Raw genomic sequence first — 24,603 nt, 5'->3', positions numbered from 1 at the left:
AGCCATAATATCGAACGGCTTTTCATCGAACCGGAAAAATCGAAAGCTGAAAACAGCAAAAACACGAATGAGTGAATCCCCCCTAACTAAATATACCAACTCCGAGATCACACTACACTGGGGAAAAGGGCAAACTCACAAGGATGGCCAAGAGGTTTCTTTCCTAGGGAAAGAATTCGCTCATTCGCGTTTTCGCTATTTTAAGCTTTCGACTTTTCCAGTTCAATAAAAAGCCATTCAATATTACAGCTTTTCGACAAGGTAATAGGAACCCTCTAGATATATATATATATATATATATATATATATATATATATATATATATATATATATATATATATATATATATATATATATATATATATATATTTATATATACACACACATCTGTGTGTGTGTGTGTGTGTGTGTGTGTGTGTGTGTGTGTGGAAATGGGAAAACTAGTTGTACAGAAATTATACTGGCATATGAATTACTAAAAACTACTGTTGTCAAAACTTCTTATGTAGGTTAAATGTACCTGGTATATTTCAACTTCCAGCATAAGCTCAAGCTTGTTTCTCAGCAGTGAGGTGCCATCCTTTTTCCAGTCAACTTCTAGTACCACAGTCTAGTTTGTCATAATCTGTTTTGGTCTTGCCTGCCACTTACGTAGCACTTTATCTGGCCACCACCTTTACCCTGGAGGTGGAGAGTTCACATGACAGCTTCACTCAACTTGCATAGGAATGTGCATCACAAGGCTATGTGGGCCACCTGCTCAAGAGCCACTACAAGGGTCATTTTTATGAGTACTTAATTTTATTCCCCCTCCTGTTACTCTAACCTGCTAAAAGTAACCCTGCTAAGAGCACAAAAGTACAGATAGCATATTTCTATGACTGACAGTAGGATGAAAATCATATCACCATGATAAGGTCATGATATATGTCTGTACACACACACAGACACAGACAGACACACACACATATATGATCATAGGAGGTTACTATGCTAATAGTCATAGAGCCTTTTTAGCCTAGCCATCCATGCCCCAAATTTCCCAATTATCTATGCCTGCAGGCTAGAAGAGCTTTGGTATATGCCTGTGACTTAGGACATCTACAAACTGCCCATACACAAGGGACACAGGCGACAAGCCAGGGGTGAATTTGTGATTTCCCATCCACTGGTCTAAACTGCATTTGAATAAGCTTAGGAAAAAGTTCTGTTTCACATGAATGGGAAATCTGTTCCAGAGAAGGGGCTATCTCTGAAACACATAACTATTTCTCAAACATGTTTTGATTATGTTACAGATGAGGTTTAGATCCTTAGATTGGGTAATTCTAGTGCTGTTTGTTTTGTGAATGTGTATCAGCTCCATCAGGCCTGGCTCAGAGAATGCCTTTTAGGTTAGCTATAGATCGCCCATCAGTAGTCTGTAAGAGAATGAGTACAGGAGGACAGGGCTTTGAGGCAGCTCACACAGGACTTAATATTTACACCCTGCATTCTTTCAGGGAGAAATCTCTGTGGCCACTCCAGTTGTTGCATATGCCTGGTCAGATACATGCTGAACAGTGCACTGCACTCAATTACTGGTCTAATGAGTGCTGAGTACAATGGGACTATGATCCCCTTAGATCTGAATGCCATGCTCTTACTTATAAGTTGTGTCATGTAGAAGGGTTTTCTCACTACCATGGACATACAGTGATCAAAGTTCAGGTTACTTCCAGTACCACAGTCTGAGTTCCCAAGTCTCTTACCACAGAGTCTACTTTAAGGGGAGTGTCATCAATGCTGCAGAGATAGTTGTCTTCCCAAAGAGTATAATTATGCATTTTTTTCAGAGTTTTAGACCATGGTTCTGGCACCAGTTATTTGTCTTTGTTAGACTTTCCAGATGGATAGCTACATCTTTGGGGGATTCAGTGGTTACACATATCTTGCAGTCATCATCAAATATGGTCACCCAAAGGCTCTCTACATTTGCCCTGACTTCACAGAAGTATATTCCAAACAGGAGAGGTCCCAGAATCAAGTCTGTGGGACGCCACTAGTAACAGGCATGTCTGTAGATGTGGATTCCCCAACCCCAACTACATATGTCCTATCTGTGAGCCATTTGGCTATCCATTGGTGAGATAGGGATTTATACCTAAATTTGTGTCTATAATACCCAAGTGAGGTATTGTGTCAAATGCTTTTGCCAGATAAATGTAGACAGTTTGTACCACTTTGCCCTTGTCCATGGCTCTAATGAACTTCTCGAAGACGTCCACCAAGTTTAGTAGTCATGACCTGTCCTTGATGAAACCAAACTAGGATGAGTCCAGTGTTTGAATATTTCCTATGTCTTTATCAGGTTCACAAATAATTCTTTCCATGGCCTTGCATATACGACTGGTCGGATGTATGGTTCTGTAGTTTCCTGGGTCTGTTTATGGTCCACCTTTGTGTGGAGGGATGACAGTTGCAGTCCTGGATTCTCTAAAGGTTGAAGCTGAACAGAAATTTTAGTGGGCCTGAAAGGTCATGTTTCAAGCTATTTAGGCTGCATCCTGGGATTTAATCAGGATGCAGTGATTTTAACTCTGGAGAGTGCAGTGAGGACCTCTTCTATAGTGATAGTTGGGGGTGAAACAGTGTGTGGGGGGGTATTTCCTGAGGGGAAACTGGGTGTGACAGGGTGAAACTGGAGATAAATTTGCCAGCCAGCAATTTTGCAATATCCCCCATTCAGTATAGGAAGTTCCATTTACTATTAATTCAGCACAATGTTAGGTGCTCCCTTTAAGATTGCTTACATAAATGAAAAATATCTTCTCCCCTGGGTTGCTTATTGAGACAGATGAGGATGTTTTTTTTTTTTTTTTTTTTTTTGCCTTTTGGGCATAGCCCTTCCTATTTTTGGACAGGATTTTCTTTCTTTTGTTGTACCATCTATTTATCTGGGAGTCCACCAAGGGGACTTGTTTTTGGCATTTGTCCTAAGTTTATTTCAGTTTGGAACTGCTGTTTCTATGCAGATATTTACATGTTTGTACAGGGTTTCCATAAACACTTATGCACAGGCAACTGTAATCTCTGAATATGGGGGGGGGGGGATGCTCGGCATGTAGCTATGCCTTCACTTAATAGCAGGTAGTTTGCCTTGGAAAAGTTCTTAAAGTTTCTGGGGATTGCTGGAGTTTGAGCCTTTATATTTATTTCAAGCATTACCACTTTGTGAACTGATCTGATCAGTGAGGACATTACATGAGGGGGGGGGGGTGCAATGCTACCTCATATTTGTGAGTACCAGATCCAAGATATTTGTACTCCTAGCTGTTTCAGAGTGTTTGCATTGACAAAATCCAGGAGTCTTTGACACTACATGTTAGTCGTTATGTACATATTCTAGTTTATGATGGGACAGTTGAAATCATCCATGAATATAGTGTTAGGATGAATTGTGAGTGACTCCAGTACATTCTGGTATGTGGTATGGTTATCCTGAGTCATAGATGGGAACCTTTTGCTAGCAAGGATATGGTATTGGACTTTACCTATGGTAAGTTAGACATGGAGTAGCTCAGGCATGTGACTGTCACATTATTAGATCAATGTTGATGTGTGCTTACTTTTTATGTAGACCTATGCATCTCCACCTCTTGTCCCTTCTTGTGCAATAGCTAGTCTAAATCTGTGGAAGGCATTATAGCCTTGTACTGTCAGGGTACCTTCTGCAGGTTTAAACCATGCCTCCGGTTTCCATAACTGCACAGATATCAATATTCTCCAGAGTGAGGAGTGTTTCCAGGGAGTGGAGCCTCTTTTTGAGATTCCTAACATGTTTTCTTTGGTGGCTCCACAACTAAAAGATTAATTTAAAGATCATGTGCAAGGTTTTTTTGTTAACACTTCTTTTTGTTATAACTATGTTCTCATTATGTAATTTGTGCTTTCTGATTCTAAAATAAATATTTTTCTTTAGTTACTTCAGTGGACCTATACTTATTAAGTATAGCAAACGTGTTTGCATTTACTGTAGGCTGTGTAGCTATTTAGTTGCTTCAATTCAATGCCATGTGCCCTGGAATTCTGATGATGTAACTGTTAGTAAAAACAGTTTGACATTTTCTACTGGTTAGGTGTTTTCAGATTTCATTCCTTAAATACAACCTAATCAGTTGGTCATTCAGACAATAAATCAAATAATTTATATTGAAATAAAAGCAAATTATAACAGAATAAGATTCCTTGTAAAGTGCATAATGTGTACAGTATAGTAACATAGGTGTAATATACAGTTGCCATAATCACATCTTCATTGTAAAATTTATTGCACCTTCAGTTATACATACGCACAGAATATTCAAAAAGTTTTTACTCTAGTACTAACTCCTCCAATGGTTAACACAAACACCTTTACTGTACAGCTAGCATTGAGATGATTTATGTACCCATTGCTCTCCACTTAAAAGTAATTAACCCAAGCTAGACAACTATTAGTGTTGCATCTTTTGTTACTATGCTGTATGACAATCATATACTTTACAAAGAATCTTATGTTCTAATTAGTTTCAACTTAACTGCATTAACTTGCTGATTTACTGTCAGATTGATTGACTGCATTGCATTTATATATTGAAATCTGCTATAAACTACAGAAAACATCTACCCACTACAAAGTTTCAAACTGCTACTCATGTACCAAAAAACTTGCCCAACACTTTCTGGAATTTATTAATTCCAATGCCCTGGAAAGGCTTGTTCTTACCCCCACTAGAGGTAGCAACATCCTTGACCTGGTCATTACTAACATGGGCGACTGTTGCTCTACACCAACAGTCAACTCCTCCCTGGTTAAATCTGATCACAAGCTAATCACCTTGGAAATCCACATCCCTCCCACCCCTACCCCCCCAACAAAGGTAACCACCATGAAAAACTTCTCCAAAGCTAACTTTGAGCTCCTAAAACAGAGGTGGCTAACTTCACGCCACCCATGCAAATGGAGAATAGTTGCATGACTGCCAAATCATACACCAATGCACTGTACGAACATGTACACAAATGCATGGATATCACCATACCCAATAAAACTCTCCTCAAAACAAAAGGAAGCTAGTCTGGTGGTCCCCTGCCATAAACAAACTCTACAACAGAAGGAGGAAACTGGTGCGGAATAAGGTGAAGTCCCAAGACTGGAAAAACTACCTTATCAGCCTCAACAAAAGGTTGAGATCCCTCATCAAATCCTCTAAAGCTAGCTATGAAAACAGAATTGCAACAGATAGTCAAGACAACCACAAGGCCTTCTATATTTATGTAAAGAATCTCCAAGGCAATATCCAGATTTGCTCTGAGCTACTGCACAATGGTACCTCCAATACTGAGCCAACAGATATTGCAAATATACTGGTGGACAAATTCAGTGCTAACTTTACCCCTTTCCTCCCCAAGGGACCAATCACAATACCAGTAGATTGCCAGGCACCCAGTATTACTGCTGCACAGGTTAAAACAGCACTGTCTAAGGCCAAGAATACAGCTTCTATGGGACCTGACAGTATCCTGGCTGTGTTCTACATGAACTACAGAATGAATTGGCACCTCACCTGTGTGCCCTGTTCAATCACAGCCTCACCTCAGGCCTTGTCCCTACTGAATGGCGCACTGTTACAGTCATCCCTCTCCACAAAGGAAGAGCAACTACAGGCCCCAAGAACTATCACCTCATTAGCCTGACAAGTCTGATATGCAAAGCTATGGAACGCATCATCATGGACCTAATAAACAAGGATATAGGGAATCTCCAAACTCTGGATCCAACACAGTTTGGTTTTGTGAAGGGTAGATCATGCCTGCTCAACTTGGTTGACTTCTTTGAGTCAGTCACCAGAGCTGTGGATGAAGGTAAGGTGGTTCATACAGCCTACCTTGATCTGGCCAAGGCCTTTCATACCATTCCCCACTCAGGAATCATAGAAAAACTTACTAAGTTAGGCATTAACTCCTATATCACTAGGTGGGTTGCAAACTGGCTCACAGATAGAACCCACAGTTTGAAAGTAGCTGACTCCAAGTCAGACTGCTGACCAGTCATGAGTGGAGTCCCATAGGGTTCAGTCCTGTGTCCTCTCCTGTTTGGTATCTACTTTTCTGAAGTCCAGGCTAACATGAAGGAACTCTGGCTGACAAAGTTCACAGATGATTGCAAGTTGGGAGCTATTATTAACTCCCCAAGTGATGTTGACATCCTACAGAAAGGCCTCAATGAGACCAACGACTGGTGTCAGAACCATGGCTTTAAGCTCAATGTCAAAAAATGTGTCTTCATCCCCTTTGGGAAAAACCCGGTTCCCTTGAATTACCACATTGATGGTAGTCCACTGAACACAGAAGGCATTATAAGAGATCTGGGAACACAGGTTGACAGCAACCTCTCTTTTGACCACCACATTGCCACTGTGGTCAGAAAGTCCTTCTATGTGGCACATCTCATTACTAAGGGTTTTGCATCCAGGAAGAAAGAGGTCACTGTCTCCCTCTACTCTTCCCTCATTAGGCCAATCATCAAGTACAATGCCCCATTTGGCATGTACCTTGCTAGACACCTGTAACAACTGGAGAGGCTGCAAAAGTACCTCACAAAGAGGATCCTAGGCCTTAAACACTTGTCCTATATGGACAGACTCAAAAAACTCCAACTATTCTCTGTCTCACATCGTTTACTTAGAGGCGATCTCTGCTTGACTTATAAAGCCATGTCTGACCCAGCTCTGTTAGAAATGCTACATCTATTATTAGTGGGGTAGTTGGGTTTGCTTTCTGTTGCTGCTGTTTAGGGTTTTGATCTCAGTGACTAATGTCATTGGGATTAGGAGTTTATAACTCCAGGCGGGGAGCTATGCTGTGTTTTTTTAATCTAGAATATGCAATCATTTCGTAAAATAAAGTTTTCTGACATCCAGTGTAGCTTATTAAAAAAAGTACAAAATACAAAACTCAAGGAATACATATTTTTCTCAATGATTTTAGATTCACTATATTCATTTTGAACAATTTCATATTTGGAGGGAGATTCTCTTGTTTCATGCAGGATATTCATTTGTTACTAGTGCATCACACACTTACAATTATATAATATGACCACACTGAAAAGTTTGTCATTTAACAAAAATGGTCTGAACAACCCCTATAAAAGAAGTAATCTATTTAAATATCTAGCCTTCATAAACCTAATATAATATTTTTACAAGAAACTCATTTAACGAAAGATACTATTAAATTCTTAGATACAAATAAATATACAATTATTGTAAGCTCAGAGTGTACAAAAAAGAAAAGAGCAGTAGCAATATTGTGGAATAAAGCATCTCCTCTACCTGAATAATTAAAACATATCAAGATAATAAAGGCTTACTTTGTTTTGCTATAGTAGAAATGGGCAAGAAATTGTATACATTAATAAACAATTATTGGATACCTGGCATTGGTACTAATACTATTAGACACATCTTAAATTAAATAATATCTTTATCTGAGGGCCATATTATTATGGCAGGAGACTTCAATTGTATCCTAGACTCAAAAGAAACAACCACTTCAGGCAAAAGAAAAATTACACCACAAGCTAAACAACTAATAAAATTCCTAGATATCTATCTACTTAAAGATATATATAATTTTGTGGCTCATAACTCATTACAATACACGTTCTATTCTAATAGACATAAAACATATTCTAGAATTGATACAATATTACTTTCTACACAGATAATTAATAATCTGGTTAACAGTAAAATCATATCGTGCCCAATTTCTGATCATAATACTATTCCATTTGAACTTAATATTAGTAATACCCCTAATGTTCAAATTAAAAGAATCCCGGCATATCTTACACAGCTTAAAGATTTTCAATCATTTTTAAAAGAAGAGACACAAAACTTTATAAGTATGAATTCATCTTCTGACACAAAATATATTTATTTGGGATGCTTTAAAAGCATACTTGTATGGACAAATTAACAAATGGTATTATAACAAGACGAAAGTTTGGGATAAAGACATGAGAACAATATAGGATAATCTGGACTCATTACACATCAAAAATAAAGATCATCTTTAAAATGAAAAATATAAGAGATGAAATATACAAATTAAATGAAGAACATAGCTCTAGTCTTCATCATAAGATGATGATAACTTTAGAAAAATATAAATTTCTTGTCTATTCAATAAATCCTAAACATTTATCAAACCTTAAGAATAAGACCAAAATATTAATAAATATAATTATATTAAAGAAATACACTCTACGAGAAAGAAAAGAGAGGTACACCACATTCAAGATATATTAGAAGAGTTTAGATGTCATTTTCATGAAATCAATCAATCTACACAACAGAGTCAGAAGATAATATAAACAATTTTATTAATAAAAACATATATAATAAACTGAACAAACAACAAATAGAAGTTATTGATTAGCAAATTACTTTATCAGACATACAAAATCAAATCAATACGCTTAAACTTAATAAAGCTCCGGGAAATGATGCAATTATTCCAGAAATATATAAAATTATGCCCAAAATAGCTATTACTCTACTGCACAATGTATATAATGTTGCCCAGAATAATAATAATATACCCCCATCATAGAAATACACAATCATATTCCCTAACCTAAAATCAAATAAAGACCCAAAATACTGTTCCTCTTACAGACCAATATCCTTACTGAATATTGATTATAAGATGTTTATGAACATATTATCAGAAAGAATAAAAGGGTTTCTATCCCAATTAATAGATGAAGACCAGACAGGATTTGTGTCTAATAGAAGTACTTTTGATAATATAAAATGAACCTAGCCATTATTGACTTCCCTCAAAGGAAAAAGAGGAATTTAACATTAATTAGTCATGACATAAATGCCATTTCTGATTCTTGTTCTTCTTTCGGCTTTTCCCGGTTAGGGGTCGCCACAGTGGAACTCCAGTCCGCTAATGATTGCAAGTAGATTTTTACGGTGCTGAGTTGCCAGCTTGACACCCAACCTTCAATGAAGGCATGCCCATTCACGCATGTCTTTCGAACGCCACTCGACCGCGGGGAGGACATGCAGACTCCAAACAGAAGGCACTCCAGCCAAGAATCGAATGGGAGAACCTCTTGCTGTGAGGCGACAACGCTACCACTGCACCATCGCAGCTTTCAAATGCCGCTTCTGATTCAATTAATTGGAATTATTTGTTTATTCTTCTGGAGTGTCTACATTTCTCATATAACTTTATTAACCTTCTAAAACATATATATGAATAAACTTTTGCATATATCAAAATAGCGTCGTATATTTCAAATAAAATCCCAGTCATAAAAGGTACCAAACAAGGATGCCCTCTCTCACCACTATTGTTTACTCTGATTATGGAACCTTGGGCAAATGAAATAAGGAATAATAAAAATATAGAGGGTCTGGAGACAGATAAAGACATAATAGCTAAGATTCAATTGCTTGCAGACGATATACTTATTACCACAAGAGGAAATGACTCCTAATTTCTGTCACTATTTGAATTGATAAAAACTTTTCAAATGATGTCTGGTCTATCATTTAATGACAATAAAAACAAAATCTTACTCATATACCCTAATAATAAAAAAAAAAATTAAAGACTATTCTCATCGTATCCCTAATACAGATCATATTACTTATCTTGGAATTATTCTTCCCAAGGATATAAAATCAATAATACAATTAAATTATAACAAATGTTTGCAAAATATTCAAGATTTATTTTCAAATTGGAATACAATACTATTCACTAACAAAGAAAGACCAATTTTACCCAACATTTTATAAATTATACACTCTATTCAAATTCTTCCTTCAAAAACGTTTATTAATAAATTAAACATTCTGATTTTAAGATTTTTCTGGTCCCAAAAAAAAACACGAATCGCAATTAATCAACACATTAATAGTTGGAATAATGGCGGGATAGCATTTCCAGATCTAAATCTTTACTCAATCTCCTCTATAATTAGAACAATTTCACAGCTTTTAGATATTACTTATTCAGCTAAATGGAAATCTTTCTGGGAATTATCAGCTATGCAGCTTATAACGAGACCTTCAAAATATCAATTAGAACTTATAAGTACTCCTGTTTTATGGATTTTAAAAGATCATTTTGTCACTCATGCTAATCCTTATTATACTGCCAGTTATATACATACTATCATAATTAACTTTAGGAAGTTTATATATAAACATATTAAATACAAAGATTGTTTTTTTCTTATTATTCTCTATAGCATTCACACAAGAGACTTTTTTAACCTCAGATTTTAATAAGATTACCTTACTTAAAAATAATGAACTCAAATTTTGGTTCCAATTAACATCTGAATACAAGACTAAATTAGTTGATCATATTATACAGAAATATGGTCTTGATAAATCTATATGGCTAGATATACAAACACTCATAGTATATCTTGACAATAAATTAGAATTAATTTCATCAACTAATAAACAGGACACTAAGATCTTATTACAATTTTTTCAATCAGTTCTATTACATAAACATACTTATTCAGGTAATCTCCCCTTTATTTACAGAGTTCTGTGAGAAGAAACATTTTGCTGTCCACATAACTACTGAAACTACTATAGCTCAATTAACATTAATCTCCCTAATGAGCAAGACAAGGCTAATATACTACAATCAGCAGGGAAAACATCTTTTTCTTTGAAACGAAAAATATATACTTGGAGATTTATGAACAGATCTTTTTACACACCACAATTAACGGATAAAATCAACAAAAAACAAAACATTTTGTAATAGATGTAACTCTAGTATAGATATTAACAGGACTCATATGTTTTTTGATCGGCCTACTTTAAACACCTTTTGGAATAATATAAATTCATTTTTACACACACTCTTTTCAGATAATTTCATATTGAATAAATCTGGTTATATTTAATTCACCTATTCCACAATGTGTTAGAAAAATAAAATATTCATTACTACGGACCATACTGGCAGTGGCTAGAAAGACCATAACGAAAAATTGCATCTCAAAATATCCTCCTACATTTTCTGAGTTTACTAATACATTAAAAGATGTATGTCATCTACAGATAAAAAAAAATTCTAGATCAACTAGAAAAACATATGATCATCATTTGTGGGTTAACGTGCAAAATTTGTTGGAAAAGAATGAACCTCCTTCATAAATGTAATTGACTTTCCTCTTTTCATCTGTGAAATAAGCTACAAACTGAGGATTACAGTGTATTCTAAAGTATAAATACTAGATGTCGTTGTATATACCTTAGTTTATATGATTTTATTTTATATTCATATTTAAATGAGATAAATGTATGCTATTAATTCTTAAATTTGTAATTTATATTATCTGATACACTTCTATGTGACTGCTTATAAATTTGTTATAATCAAAATCAATAAAATTGTTTAAAAAAAAAATGCTACATCTAAAGAAATCCCAATCCCTCCACACCACACACACCAGAGACCTCAACCTCATTACCACAATCAACAGAACATGCTGGAGGGACAGGTTCATAACCCAGAGACTGCCCATGCTATGGAAGAGACTTCCAATACATGTCAAGCAGAACATCTCACTGGCCCTCTTCAAGAGAAATCTTGATGAGTGGATGGGAAATAGAAAATTCACCCCGGGGATCACTCCAGTGGCTCTACTCAACAGAGGCACTAGGAACTAAAGTTGGGTGGCAAGATGCCAGGGTAATCCTATGGGTTAGGTTTGTAAAGGCTCCAGGGCCATTAGCCTAGTACACACCTATGAACCTATGAATAACTGCATCATCAGAATTCTAAGTCACACTAAAAATTGCATCATCAGAATTCTAGGTCACATTTTACTGAAATTAAATCTTTTCAAATATTCATCTGAATATGCCATTTGGAACAATAAAAATAAAAGCTCTTTAACTATATAATTAGAATTCATATATCTCTTAAATGTGAGAAGCATATTATTGAAAAAAGCAAGGAAATAAAGTCATTATCATCATCATTCATACAAAATTGTTTAGAAACATTTAATAGGGGTAACATGTTAGATCTTAAAAACAGTAGCTTATATCTTTTGGCATCAATTCATAAATGGTAATAAAATACATTTGGTGGATTATCTTCTAGCTAAATATAGTTTAGGGAAAAATAACTAGTTGAGTTTATAAATCTGTAACAAATTTGTTAGTGATAAAATAATAGCATCAGTTAATTGACTTATGAAATCTGTCCCAAAAATATTAGATTTTTTATTCATTATTAATAGTAATCTAATAAGTCATATTTATCTAAAATATACAGAATTATTAGCAGAGATTTTACTCTTCCTGATTTGAGATTTTGGAATTATTCTACAAAATTTAATAATGAAGTTTTTTCAGTGTAAATAAAAAACTTATCTTTAAAATTTGTAGGAAAACATACCTCTTCACTTCCGTGGAAACTATTTTCATGGAAGTATTTGCATAGAGCTTTTTAATGCCTCATAAAGTTGTATTAATATATAAATCAACAAATATTAATTGCTGGAGATGTGGTAAAGCACTTGATGTCAGATGGGTTCATATGGTAATGGAGTGCAGAATAATATTTCCTTTTTGGATAGAGTCTAAAAATTTTACTCAAACACTATGGTCAGACAGATGTATTATCAATAATTCTTTGATCTTATTTAATGCTCCAGTTCCAGACTTTATCCAAACATCACAAGTGCCTCTTCTTTGGTCTATTTTAGCTATAGCTAGGAAAGCAATAAAAAATTGGAAAAGTAAAACTATCCCATCATTTATAGAATGTATGTAAAAAAAGAATTGTCAACTATAAAAATGAGAACTCATAATGTCACCCATCAATATATACCTTGGCAAATATTAAGTGATCTACTTGAAAAGTATTAATAGTTTGATTATTTGTAAGGAATTATTGTTATGAACATTTGTAAATAGTTAAAATAGTTCTATTTTATTATGTTTGGTTTCATGCATTGGTATTGCTAAAATTTAATAAAAAAGTTTTTATAAAAAAAGAATTCTAGGTCACATGATATGGAACCAGGCAGTAACATGACAGCTGCTCAGCTTACAGCAACTACAAACACAAGTTACCTATTCTTAATAAGCATAGCTCCATTGAAGTAACTAAAGTAAAGACTATTTTAGAATAAGAAAGCCTACTTTGCATGACAAGACCATAACTATAGCAAGAAGAAATATTAAGACAAATCCTTTCACATGATCTTGAAAATACTTTCAAATGAAGGTCCTTGGAAACAATCTGAAATACGCCAGTATGAATGAACACGCTTCACCAGAAGACTCATCTGTCAGTCACCCTGCTGTGTAAGAAATTTTAGGCCACATAGCTTTTGATTTGTTACAGAAAAACTAAATGGATTACTGTTCTGAGTAAGACCAACCTAACAATATTTTTAGAAGATTTTGTTTAAATATTTGTATATTAACACTGCAGTATAAAATGGTGAAAATAAATCCCAGCTAGATAAGTAAATTACATATTTAGATTTGTCGTCTTAAACAACCTTCATCATTCACCTTCAAAGTAACAAAGCCCCTAGCTCACTTGGTTCCTCCAAGTGTTCCTATCCTTGCGCAGCAGAAGTAGGAAGACACTGTTGCAGTTTGCCTCCCATTTTGCAAAAGATTGTAGGGGTGCACCATGCCATTAATGGGGTAGCCAATTAAAAATAATTGCATTATGTTACCTTAGCAAAAAGCTACTGAAATGGTTAAAACCCACTGCTGAGACTACATCTTTATTGGCAGATAAGCATATAATCCATCTCAACAATGGGATTCAATCTCAACATTGAGAGCATGACCCTGGTGGCTGAAATGTTCTTTATTCTGAGTAGGCTTTTAAAACTTTTACAGCAGTTTTCAGCATTTCCAGTAATACAGACAGCGCATGCTCCCACCAAGCTTCTAGAAAACTGAAAACTTGATAATTTCTTCATTCAGATTTCACTGAATCAATTCAGTATTCATTATCTCTTTAGCTCTTTTCCAAAATAGGGTTCTAAAATGCATGCACTGCTCACTGCCAATTTAAAAAAAATGTTTTCTCTTCTGACATCTGGTGACGTCAGTAACATTAAGCAGTGCATTTTTGCCTCTCATCTTTGGTTCAGTAATAAGTTTATGTAAAGTTACTTCAGACCATTAAAAGTGCCCAGTTTTGAGGCAAAGCATTCCTTTTTACTGCAGGTTTGTGAGCAGGCCCATGGATACCCCATAAATCATGCCATAGTTAGAAAAGTGTGCACAAAGTAGCATCACTTTCTCCACATGCAGAATGCTGCAGGGGCCTTCTCTATGGTAGTAGATAATTTGGGCCATTTCAGTCTAATGGGACAGAGGTAACGATGGAAGCAACTGATGAAGTTGAATAAAACTTTGCAGTATTATATAGCAACATCAGAGGCAAGAGTGCAAGGAATGGAAATGGTGTAGACTGAGCATTCTGATCAGCTTGTAGCACCTAATATGGGCATTAAAGATTTTCAGAAATTATTACAACTTGCTGATAACATGATTTAACACTTACAGCAGTAAATTGTGGACTTGGATGATACAAGCCATAGAAATAATATCAGAAGTGAATAGTGGGAGTACTGGAACACTTACAAGGAAGCAGCTGCGAGCAGTTGGTCTTACCACTCTTGTCAGAATGGACTGCTGTTCTGCAGAAAGACATAATCTTGGAAAGGGCTAACAGAGTGCCAGTTCCTCACCTGCTGCAGAACTGTACACCTTGCCCTATAGTGGTCATCATCATCTTCTTTCGGCTGTTCCCGTTAGGGGGTGCCACAGCGGATCATCTGTTTCCATTTCTTCCTGTCCTCTGCATCATGCTCTTTCACACCAACCGCCTGCACGTCTTCTCTCACCACATCCATAAACCTTATCTTAGGCCTTCCTCGTTTCCTCTTACCTGGCAGCTCCATCCTTATCATCCTTTTCCCAATATACCCAGCATCCTTTCTCAGCACATGTCCAAACCAATGCAATCTCGCCTCTCTTGCTTTGTCTCCAAACTGTCCAACCTGAGCTGACCCTCTAATATACTGATTCCTAATCCTGTCCATCCTAGTCACAACCAGTGCAAATCTTAGCATCTTTAACTCTGCCACATCCAGCTCAGACTCCTGCCTTTTTGTCAATGCCGCTGTCTCCAACCCATATAACATAACTGGTCTCACTACCCCCTTGTAGACCTTCCCTTTCACTCTTACTGGTACTAGTCTGTCACAAATCACTCCTGACACTCTTCTTCACCCATTCTACCCTACCTGTACTCTCTTCTTCACCTCTCTTCCACACTCACCATTACTCTGAACTGTTGATCCCAAGTACTTAAACTCATCCACCTTTACCAACTCTACTCCCTGCATCCTCACCATTCCTCTACCCTCCCTCTCATTTACACACATATATTCTGTTTTAGCCCTGCTGACCTTCATTCCTCTCCTCTCTAAAGCATATATCCACCTCCCCAGGGTCTCCTCAATCTGGCCCCTACTCTCACTACATATCACAATGTCATCTGCAAACATCATAGTCCATGGGGCCTCCTGTCTGATCTCATCTGTCAACTTGTCCATCACCACTGCAAATAAGAAAGGGCTCAGAGCTGATCCTTGATGTAATCCCACCTCCACCTTAAATGTATCTGTCACTCCCACCGCAGTCCTCACCAATGTCACACTACCCTTGTACATATCCTGTACCACTCTTACATACTTCTCTGCCACTCCCGACTTCCTCATACAATACCACAACTCCTCTCTAGGCACCATGTCATATACTTTCTCTAAGTCCACAAAGACACAATGCAACTCCTTCTGACCTTCTCTGTATTTCTCCAACAACACTCTCAGAGCAAACATTGCATCTGTAGTGCTCTTTCCAGGCATGAAACCATACTGATGATCACTAATCTAGCGTCCACTACTCTTTCCCATAACTTCAAACTGTGACTGATCAATTTTATCCCTCTGTAGTTACTGCAGCTCTGCACATCACCCTTATTCTTAAAAATAGGTTCCAAAATACTTTTTCTCTACTCCTCAGGCATCCTCTGACTTTCCAAAATTTCATTAAACAATCTGGTTAAAAATTCCACTACCATTTCTCCTAAGCACCTCCATGCTTCCACTGGTATGTCATCTGGGCCAACAGCTTTTCCATTCTTCATCCTCTTCATAGCTGTCCTTACTTCCTCCTTGCTAATATGTTTCACTTCCTGATTCACTATCCCCACATCATCCAACCTTCTCTCTCTCTCATTCTCTTCATTCATCAGCCCTTCAAAGTACTCTTTCCATCTACTCAACACGCTCTCCTCACTTGTGAGTACGTTTCCCTCACTATCCTTTATCGCCCTTACCTGCTGCACATCTTTCCCAGCTCTGTCCCTCTGTCTAGCCAATTGGTACAGGTCCTTTTCTCCCTCTTTAGTGTCCAATCTCTCATACAACTCTCCATATGCCTTATCCTTAGCCTTCGCCACCTCTCTCTTTGCCATACTTTCATCATCTCTTTGACAATCCCACTTCTTCTTCGCCAACCTCTTCCTCTGTATACTCTCCTGTACTTCCTCATTCCACCAGCAGGTCTCCTTGTCCTCCTTCCTCGGTCTAGATGTCACACCAAGCACCTTCCTAGCAGTCTCCCTTACTAGCTCTGCTGTAGTTACCCAGCTATTTGGTAACTCTTCATTGCCTCCCAGTGCCTGTCTTAACTCTTCCCTGAACACCACCTCACAATCACCATTTTTTAATTTCCATCATTTAATCCTTGGCACTGCTTTCACACTCCTCCTCCTCTTCTTGATCACCAACATCATCCTACAGACCACCATTCTATGCTGCTTAACTACACTTTCCCCTGTCACCACTTTACAGTCTCCAGTCTCCTTCAGACTGGCCCTCCAACATAGGATATAATCCACCTGTGTGCATCTTCCTCCACTCTTGTACATCACCCTATTCTCCTCCCTCTTCTTAAAATACGTATTCACCTCAGCCATGTCCATCCTTTTTGCAAACTCTACAATCATCTGACCTTCTGCATTCCTTTCCTTAACACCATACCTACCCATCAATTCCTCATCCCCTCTGCTCACTTCACCAACATGCCCATTTAAGTCCATTCCAGTCACTAGTCTCTCACCCTTGGGTACACTCACCACCACTTCATCCAACTCCAAAATTTTTCTTTCTCATCCATCACACACCCAACTTGTGGAGCATATGCACTAACAACATTCATCATTACACCATCAATTTCAAGCTTCATAAACATCACTCTATCAGAAACTCTCTTCACCTCCAAAACACTCTTGGCATACTGTTCCTTTAGTATAACCCCTACCCCATTTCTCCTGCCATCCACACCATGATAGAACAATTTGAACCCGCCTCCTATACACCTGGCCTTACTTCCCTTCCATCTGGTCTCTTGCATGCACAATATATCAACCTTCCTTCTCTCCATCATATCAGCTAGATCTCTCTCTATACCAGTCATAGTTAATGCTTTGGGTATATCATAAACAAACCAAAACCAAGGTACCTTGACTTTTATCAGAAGGGATACCTCCTCTGAAGTTTTGCAAAGTATCTCTGCTTCCCAAGGGAGATATAATTTGCTCAAAGGTAGATTGTATCACTTGGGAATTACGATAGTGAACACTTATGTCCGTGTCGGCAGGAAAAAAAAAATTTTGTTTAAACAACTGTAAGTTTTTGAGGAAAACCATACATATCTTTTGGATAGTGAATTTGCACACATATTTAGGTTTATCCCCACAAACACTGTTCAGATATCCATCATCAAAAGTTGATTGAGGAATTTATTTGCTGGATGCAATAGGGGAAGAAAAAGACTACATGTAATGCTTTGTAAGGCCATTGAAATAAACACTGAAAAAATTCTGCCTGCAGGAGGTTGAGAAGCAGTATACCCTTGAATTTAATGTCTGCATAAAATTATTAAGGACCCAAAAGTTATAGCCAATGTATTCAGAGATTATTATTAGTAACTATATGCTGACACTATAGAAACAGTTCCAGTGGCTTTAGCCACCCACCCATGTATGTTAAATTCCCACCCCTCTATTGAGCAGCCCCAGACATAATCCCAGGTGAACTCCTATCCCATATCCACTTATCAAAGGTTACTCTTGAATAATGCTAATGATGAGCTCTGCTTTGACGGGATGGGAATTTGTTGTTGTAGTGTCTTGTGAGGTACATCCCAAATGGGCATTGTATTCAATGAGGGGTCGGGACAATGACTACTTTTTATTTCTCCCTTTTTTGTGATGAAGTGGGCCATGTAAAATTTTCTGACCACTGTGTGGGCATGTGGTTATCGAAGGAGAGTTTATATCCACTTGGGTCTCAAAGGTCTCTTATCACAATTTGCATTCATGGGTACCTTTTTTTACCAAAAGGATAACAATGCATTTTTTTGGCATTTAGTTTGAGGCATGATTTTTGAAACCAGGTCCATTTCAGTGTGAGGCCCTTTTTTGCATCTGCAAACTTGGTTAGCCATAGACCCTTGGTATTTACTTGTACTTCAGAGAAGTATATACAGAACAGGAGGGGTCCCAAGTCTGAACCCTGGGGTACTCCACTTGTCACTGGTTTGGAGGCAGATCTGGAGTCAGCAACTCTTACCGTGTGGGTTCTGTCCATGAGCCAGTTGGCCACCCATCTCATGATGTAAGGGTTTATGTTAAGGTTGGTGAGCTTATCAATGATTCCTGAATGGGGAATAGTGTCAAAGGCTTTAGCGAGGGTTAAGTAGGCCGTGCGGACCACCTGGCCCTCGTCTATGGCCTTAGTAACTGTTTCAAAGAAGTCTACCAGGTTTAGTAGAGCCTGGGATGTGTCCCCCCCCCATGGATGCTGTGTTTTGGCTTTAGAGTGGACCATGGCCTTAGTAACTGTTTCAAAGAAGTCTACCAGGTTTAGTAGACGTGACCTACCTTTTACAAATCCGAATTGAGTAGCATCCAGAATTTGGAGGTTACCTATATCTTTGTTTATGAGTTCCATGATGATACGTTCCACGGCCTTGCAGACCAGGCTTGTCAGGCTAATAGGTCTATAGTTCCTGGGATCTGTTGTGGTTACTCCTTTGTGGAGTGGGATAACCATTGCTGTGCACCACTCTGTGGGCACATAGCCTGTGGTGAGGCTGTGGTTGAACATGGATTTTAGGTGGGGGGCAAGTTCATTTTGGAGTTCGTGTAAGACACAGCCTGGGATGTTGTCCGGCCCCATGGATGCTGTGGTTTTGGCTTTAGAGAGTGCCATTTTTACCTGTGTGTTTGTGATTTCTGGGGCTCTACAACCATCTGGTATAGTTATAGGCCCTTTGGGGGGGTGAGGGGGGAGTAATGTTTGCACTGAATCTCTCTGCCAATATGTTGGCAATATCAGTTGGCTCTGTATATTTAGTGCTGTTCTGTTGTATCTCGGTGCATATTTGGGTGTTGCCATAGAGATTCTTGACATAGCTAAAGAATGCCTTGTGGTTGTCTTTGGAACCCATGGCAATTTTTCTTTTGAAGTTAGCTTTGGAAGATTTTCTGAGAGACCTTAGTTTCTTACTGAGGCTCGTCAGTGAGTTCCTCCATACTATCTCAAGTCACTGAAGCTAAATACACTTTCAAGGGAAGAAGCAAAGTCTTTACTTACCCCAATGACTACGACAGATATATCTGACTCTTTAAACCAGTTACATAATGGAAAGTACCCAGGCTCAGATGGTCTTCCAGTGGAAATTTATAAGTGTGGGGAGGACAGATTTATACAAGCTTTTGGTAAGGTGAGTAATATGGTGTTTGTTACTGGAAGTCCACCACCGGACTCCTGAAAGGAATCTATAATAACTTTAATTTTAAAGCCTGGAAAAGACAAGTTGTACCGTGCAACATATAGGCCATATCAATTTAAAATCATGATTATAAATTATTCATGGTTATGTTGGCGAATAGATTGCCCAGCCTATTCCCAAAACTTGTACATTCGGATGAGACATGATTAATACTTTTGATACTATACTTATAACAACACTGTTAATACAGGATGCTACAAGACATAATCGACCATTAGTAATTGCCAGGTTTTCAACCAAAAAGGACTATGATAGAGTATTATGGGAGTCCTTATGGAAATTATTAGAACACCAGGGCTTCTTGATAGTATTTATTACTGCACTTAAAAGCTATATCTCTTTATGTAGGGGCAGCTGTAAGGGTGTGGGTTATTAGCATACTCTCTTCCCCTTTTCCTGTAAAACAAGGGAAAAGGCAAGGATACCCAATGTTACTGATGCTTTTTGCTTTATACCTGGAACCCTTGGTAGAGCAGCTGAGGAGTTCTAATATTCAAGGATATACAATAAATAGCATAGAATATAAAATGTTATTATCTGCAGACAATTTATTAGTCTATTTAGCACAAGCAGAAACTCAGACGGAGAAACCTTTTGAGGAATTGCGACTTTCAGGGTGACTGTCAGGCTATAAGATTAATAAAGATAAGATAAAAGTAGTTCAGATAAATTTTAGTCCATCACAGGATATGATCTCCAAATTCCCTTTTTTTCAGAAGCCATGGCTTCATGTCATACTTAGGGGTTCAAAATGGAAATATATTGTAAGGATCAAGCAAAGAAAAGTATAGTTGAATTTTGTCTACGGCAAGGGGGTGTCTGGGGCAATGGAAATCATTATGCATGGGCAACCCACAGAAGATAATAGCAATTGGGTGGCACGTACTTCCTCAGATTATTTAAGTCTCTCAAGTGTTTCCAATTTCTCCCCCTCAGGAATTCTGGTGTGGTATGAAATCAATTTTAAGATAGTTTGTCTGAGCAGGTGAAAACCAAAGAGTTAGTTGGGAGCATCTTATAATACTAGTAACCTTAGGAGGACTGGGGATGCCTAATCTAGAATAATATGCTCTGGCAACTAGACAAAAAATATTAGGAGAATTTATTAACCCTGAAAAGCATGCAGTATAGTGTGACATATTGAAATTCCCGCACTCTTTGCCATCCCAGAAGTTCAGCTTGTTATTACTTCATTAATTCAATATTATTTCAAAAACCATCCCACTGGAAAATGTGTTCTCTGGTGCTGATATAATAGATTAATGTTGTTCAGGATGGTTTTAACAAGACTTGGCCATTTGACTGGATGATTGATTTATTCCTTTTAGAAAATACAAGATGATGGGGAATATGGTTCCATGTACTAATTAAGTACCTCACAGCAAGTAAGGAACTACTTTTTTCGGAACAACTTTTAGAAGGCGATACTGTACTTTCTTGGGATTTTTTTTAAGACTAAATACAGATTAGCTGATAAAAAATGAGATCTATAATAGGTTGATTAACACGCTAAAAGGTATAGTTATTGGTTCCACAAAAAGGAAGAAGAGGCCCTGTTAAGTCAATTCTTTGACTGACATCCACCAGAGTAAAGGAGACAGTAAAGGAATAATAGAGCATCACTATATAATAGAGCATCGCTATATAATACTGATTACCTCTCGTGGTGACCTGACAAACAAACCTAGAATACTTTGGGAGGCTCAAGTTGGAATTCAGACAGAAAGAGCACAATGGGACAGGGTCCTACTACTCCCCAGATATGCCTCAAGATCAAGAAAATTAATTTTTTTTAGCTGGCTGTGTTTCCTTAAATAGTTTTATACACCAGCAGGACTTCATAGGATATACTCTAGGGTTTCAGCAGGGTATCGGCGCTATAACAAAGAAGTTCTAGGGATTGGCTTTCATATTTTTTTGGACTGCCCCTTATTGACAGACTTCAAGAAAAGCTTGCAATGTATTTGCAAGTATATTTGGACAGGGAAAGTAAGAATTACTAAGGAGCTATACTTTTTGGGGAGCACAGATAATTTTAACTTGGTACTCCTTCATTTAGATCATCGAATCAAGTACTATTAGTAGCAAAGAAATATATTATAAAGCAATGGAAGACTCCTGTATCACTGAACAGGTCTGATATTTGCAAAGAAATGTAGCAAATACCTCACTTGGAGTTGAGTACTCCAGATGAGAACATGAGAATGAAAGCCACTGACAAATGGAAATTATGGTCTGTTATGCCAGAGTTAACAGACGCAGCCTCAATCTCCAAGAATTTATAACTATGGTAGATCAATTAAAATGATAGAAATATTAAATAAGTTGCCTATTACCCACCAGCACTACAAGTTGTATTACCGCTAATCAAATTATTTTTAAATGCTTACAATAATTATATTCTTTGTTTTCTTATTTTTTCTTTTATTTCATTGAATGTTATGGAATCTCATTTATTACCCAGGTTATCAGGCTAAAGATTGGAGTAATTTTGATGCTGATGGTATACTTTTAAAATTTATATCACAAACACTTTGCATTGTAATTAATGAGCACAGTATTTGGCGTTATCATTTAATGAAGCTTTTTTTTTTTTTTTGAAAAAAAAAATTTTCATTTCAGAAGTAATGAAATACTATCATCAGTACAGTACAAAATTCTGCAATATGTATTACATCAAAGATGTTGCTATGAATACCTTAATAACTGACCTTGTAATACTTAACAGCAAGTTCTGGTTTCTGAGCTCGAAGAAGATACGTTTCAGCTTTTTGATACTCTTTCTGGTCAAAAGCAAAACGTGCCTGCCCGATCAGGACATCAGCAACACTGTCAGAATCATGGGCCTCAGCTACCTGCTGAGCAGCATCCCAATCCTGGTTATGCACATACCTGTTTCAATGGCAAAGATAACTTATAATCATCTGGTTTAGCTACTCAATAAATTAGTTTCAGCAGAAAATACAACAAAGTAAAAATCAAAAAGAATGCAGCTGAGACAGGATTGCACATTCAGACAAAATTAAAAATCACATATTCACAGTTACTTATGATTTGAGACTGTCAATCATTCTAATATCTAGTACAAGGGTGTGGAGTGACAGAATCTAGCAGTAATTCCATACAAATGGAATGGTACTAAATAAAGTGAATTGATACTTAACATAATTATTTCATCAACAGCTCAAACTGTGTGCATATTTTCCGGTGCCAAAAATTTGCATTATTTTATTGTTGGAAAACTCCACTTGAAAGTAGCTGAAAGCCATTTTTAGGCAGTAAAAAGAACCAGTAAGCAGAACATGAATGTATTACCCCTAAAAAGAAGGGAAAGGGCTGAAAAGCTTTAGAATGTAAGTGAATCTGGAATACTGCACTGGACCTGGAGAGGGAAGTGGACAAGGACAGTCGCTGGAGCAGGTGAAACCAGGTCTGTCGCTGTCAATACTGGGCAGTAAGATGTGACTTGAGGGAGAGAAAGGAAGAGAGATATAAACCTTTTGTTTGACAAAAGGGAGAAGATACTTAGCCCAATATGTCTAGGACTAAACATTAGACCAGCAATATTTTTGCAGTTTTGTATTGTCCGTTGATCTAAACATGTCTGTTTCTATAGTATTTGAGCAATGGAAAACCTCTTGCACTATGGACTGGTTCAATTACAAAACATATGCCAGAGAAGTGAATCAAATAAGTCTACCAGACTGTTAGAAATACCTGGTATATACTGGACCACATGTTACATGATTTCTTTTAATGTCCAATCCATATTCTTGGGTTTTCCCAAAACAGTGTAAGACTTGGATCCTCTCAGTTGATGTAACAAATCACATCTCAGTTATCTGTGTGAATCTAAAACAATTACTCTGAAAGGTGGGTATGGAAAGCATACAGTGCTTTATGAACTGTTACCTGTACAGGGACAGTTATATGTAGCTTTCTTCTGGCACAGGGACAAGATTATTTGAATTTTTGAATTTCTGAAATGGACTGTGAATCTTAAAGAACTATAGCCAGTCAACTTCAGCTGAAGGGACATAGCAATCCAATCTAAGAGACTTTCATTGTAGCTCCAATAATCTAAAAGCAAGCACTGAGGCAGTCTTATTCTGGTCAGAACAGTGGGAAATGTTAAAGCCAGCATCTGTCATAAGACCCATGCTCTGACACAACTGTCTTAAGAATACTTTCTTCTTGTAAACCAGTGTAAGGTGGTAGTGAATAACTGATTTAAAATACAATACAGTATAACAGTGATACTAAGTTTAAGCATGAAATCCCTTTAGCCTGCCCAAGTGCATATCTTCTTCGTTCGTAATCATCATCCAAGGCTGCTTAAAACTAGAAAGGTACTTATTTGAAATGGGAAATAATCCCATGCATTATCCATTCTCTAAGTGAGCCAAAATATTGACTTGTTATATTTCCTCATGGTTTGCAAAAAAAATCAGCCGAGAGGTGCTCTTTGTTTTCCTTAGATCCTGACATCTCCATAACAAACTATATTTTGTTGCCCTATAAGTAAGGATAATGTCCCCTCTGGTGCCAAAACAGAAAATAGAATGAAAGTCTACCATTTCTAGTCTTCTTCTCATAAAGTCTATTCTCCACATCT

The 24,603-nt window shown here is 37.2% G+C and overlaps 1 protein-coding gene across 2 annotated transcripts in view; it reads right to left on the bottom strand.

Annotated features, from left to right (window-relative positions):
* Positions 1-24,603, bottom strand: part of IFT172 (intraflagellar transport 172) — a 3,348,311-nt gene that overhangs the window by 1,038,156 nt on the left and 2,285,552 nt on the right. For both annotated transcript variants that reach the window (XM_044075467.1, XM_044075468.1), the window contains exon 33: positions 22,700-22,880. In XM_044075467.1, coding sequence (XP_043931402.1) covers positions 22,700-22,880 — 181 coding nt within the window. The remainder of the gene's footprint in view (positions 1-22,699; positions 22,881-24,603) is intronic.

The sequence above is a fragment of the Protopterus annectens genome, chromosome 6.part1, assembly GCF_019279795.1.
Source record: "Protopterus annectens isolate FY-2018-M chromosome 6.part1, PAN1.0, whole genome shotgun sequence".
In the NCBI taxonomy this organism is placed as follows: domain Eukaryota; kingdom Metazoa; phylum Chordata; order Ceratodontiformes; family Protopteridae; genus Protopterus; species Protopterus annectens.
The sequence above is the reverse complement of the archived record's forward strand: the minus strand, read 5'-3'. Positions and strand labels throughout refer to the sequence as shown.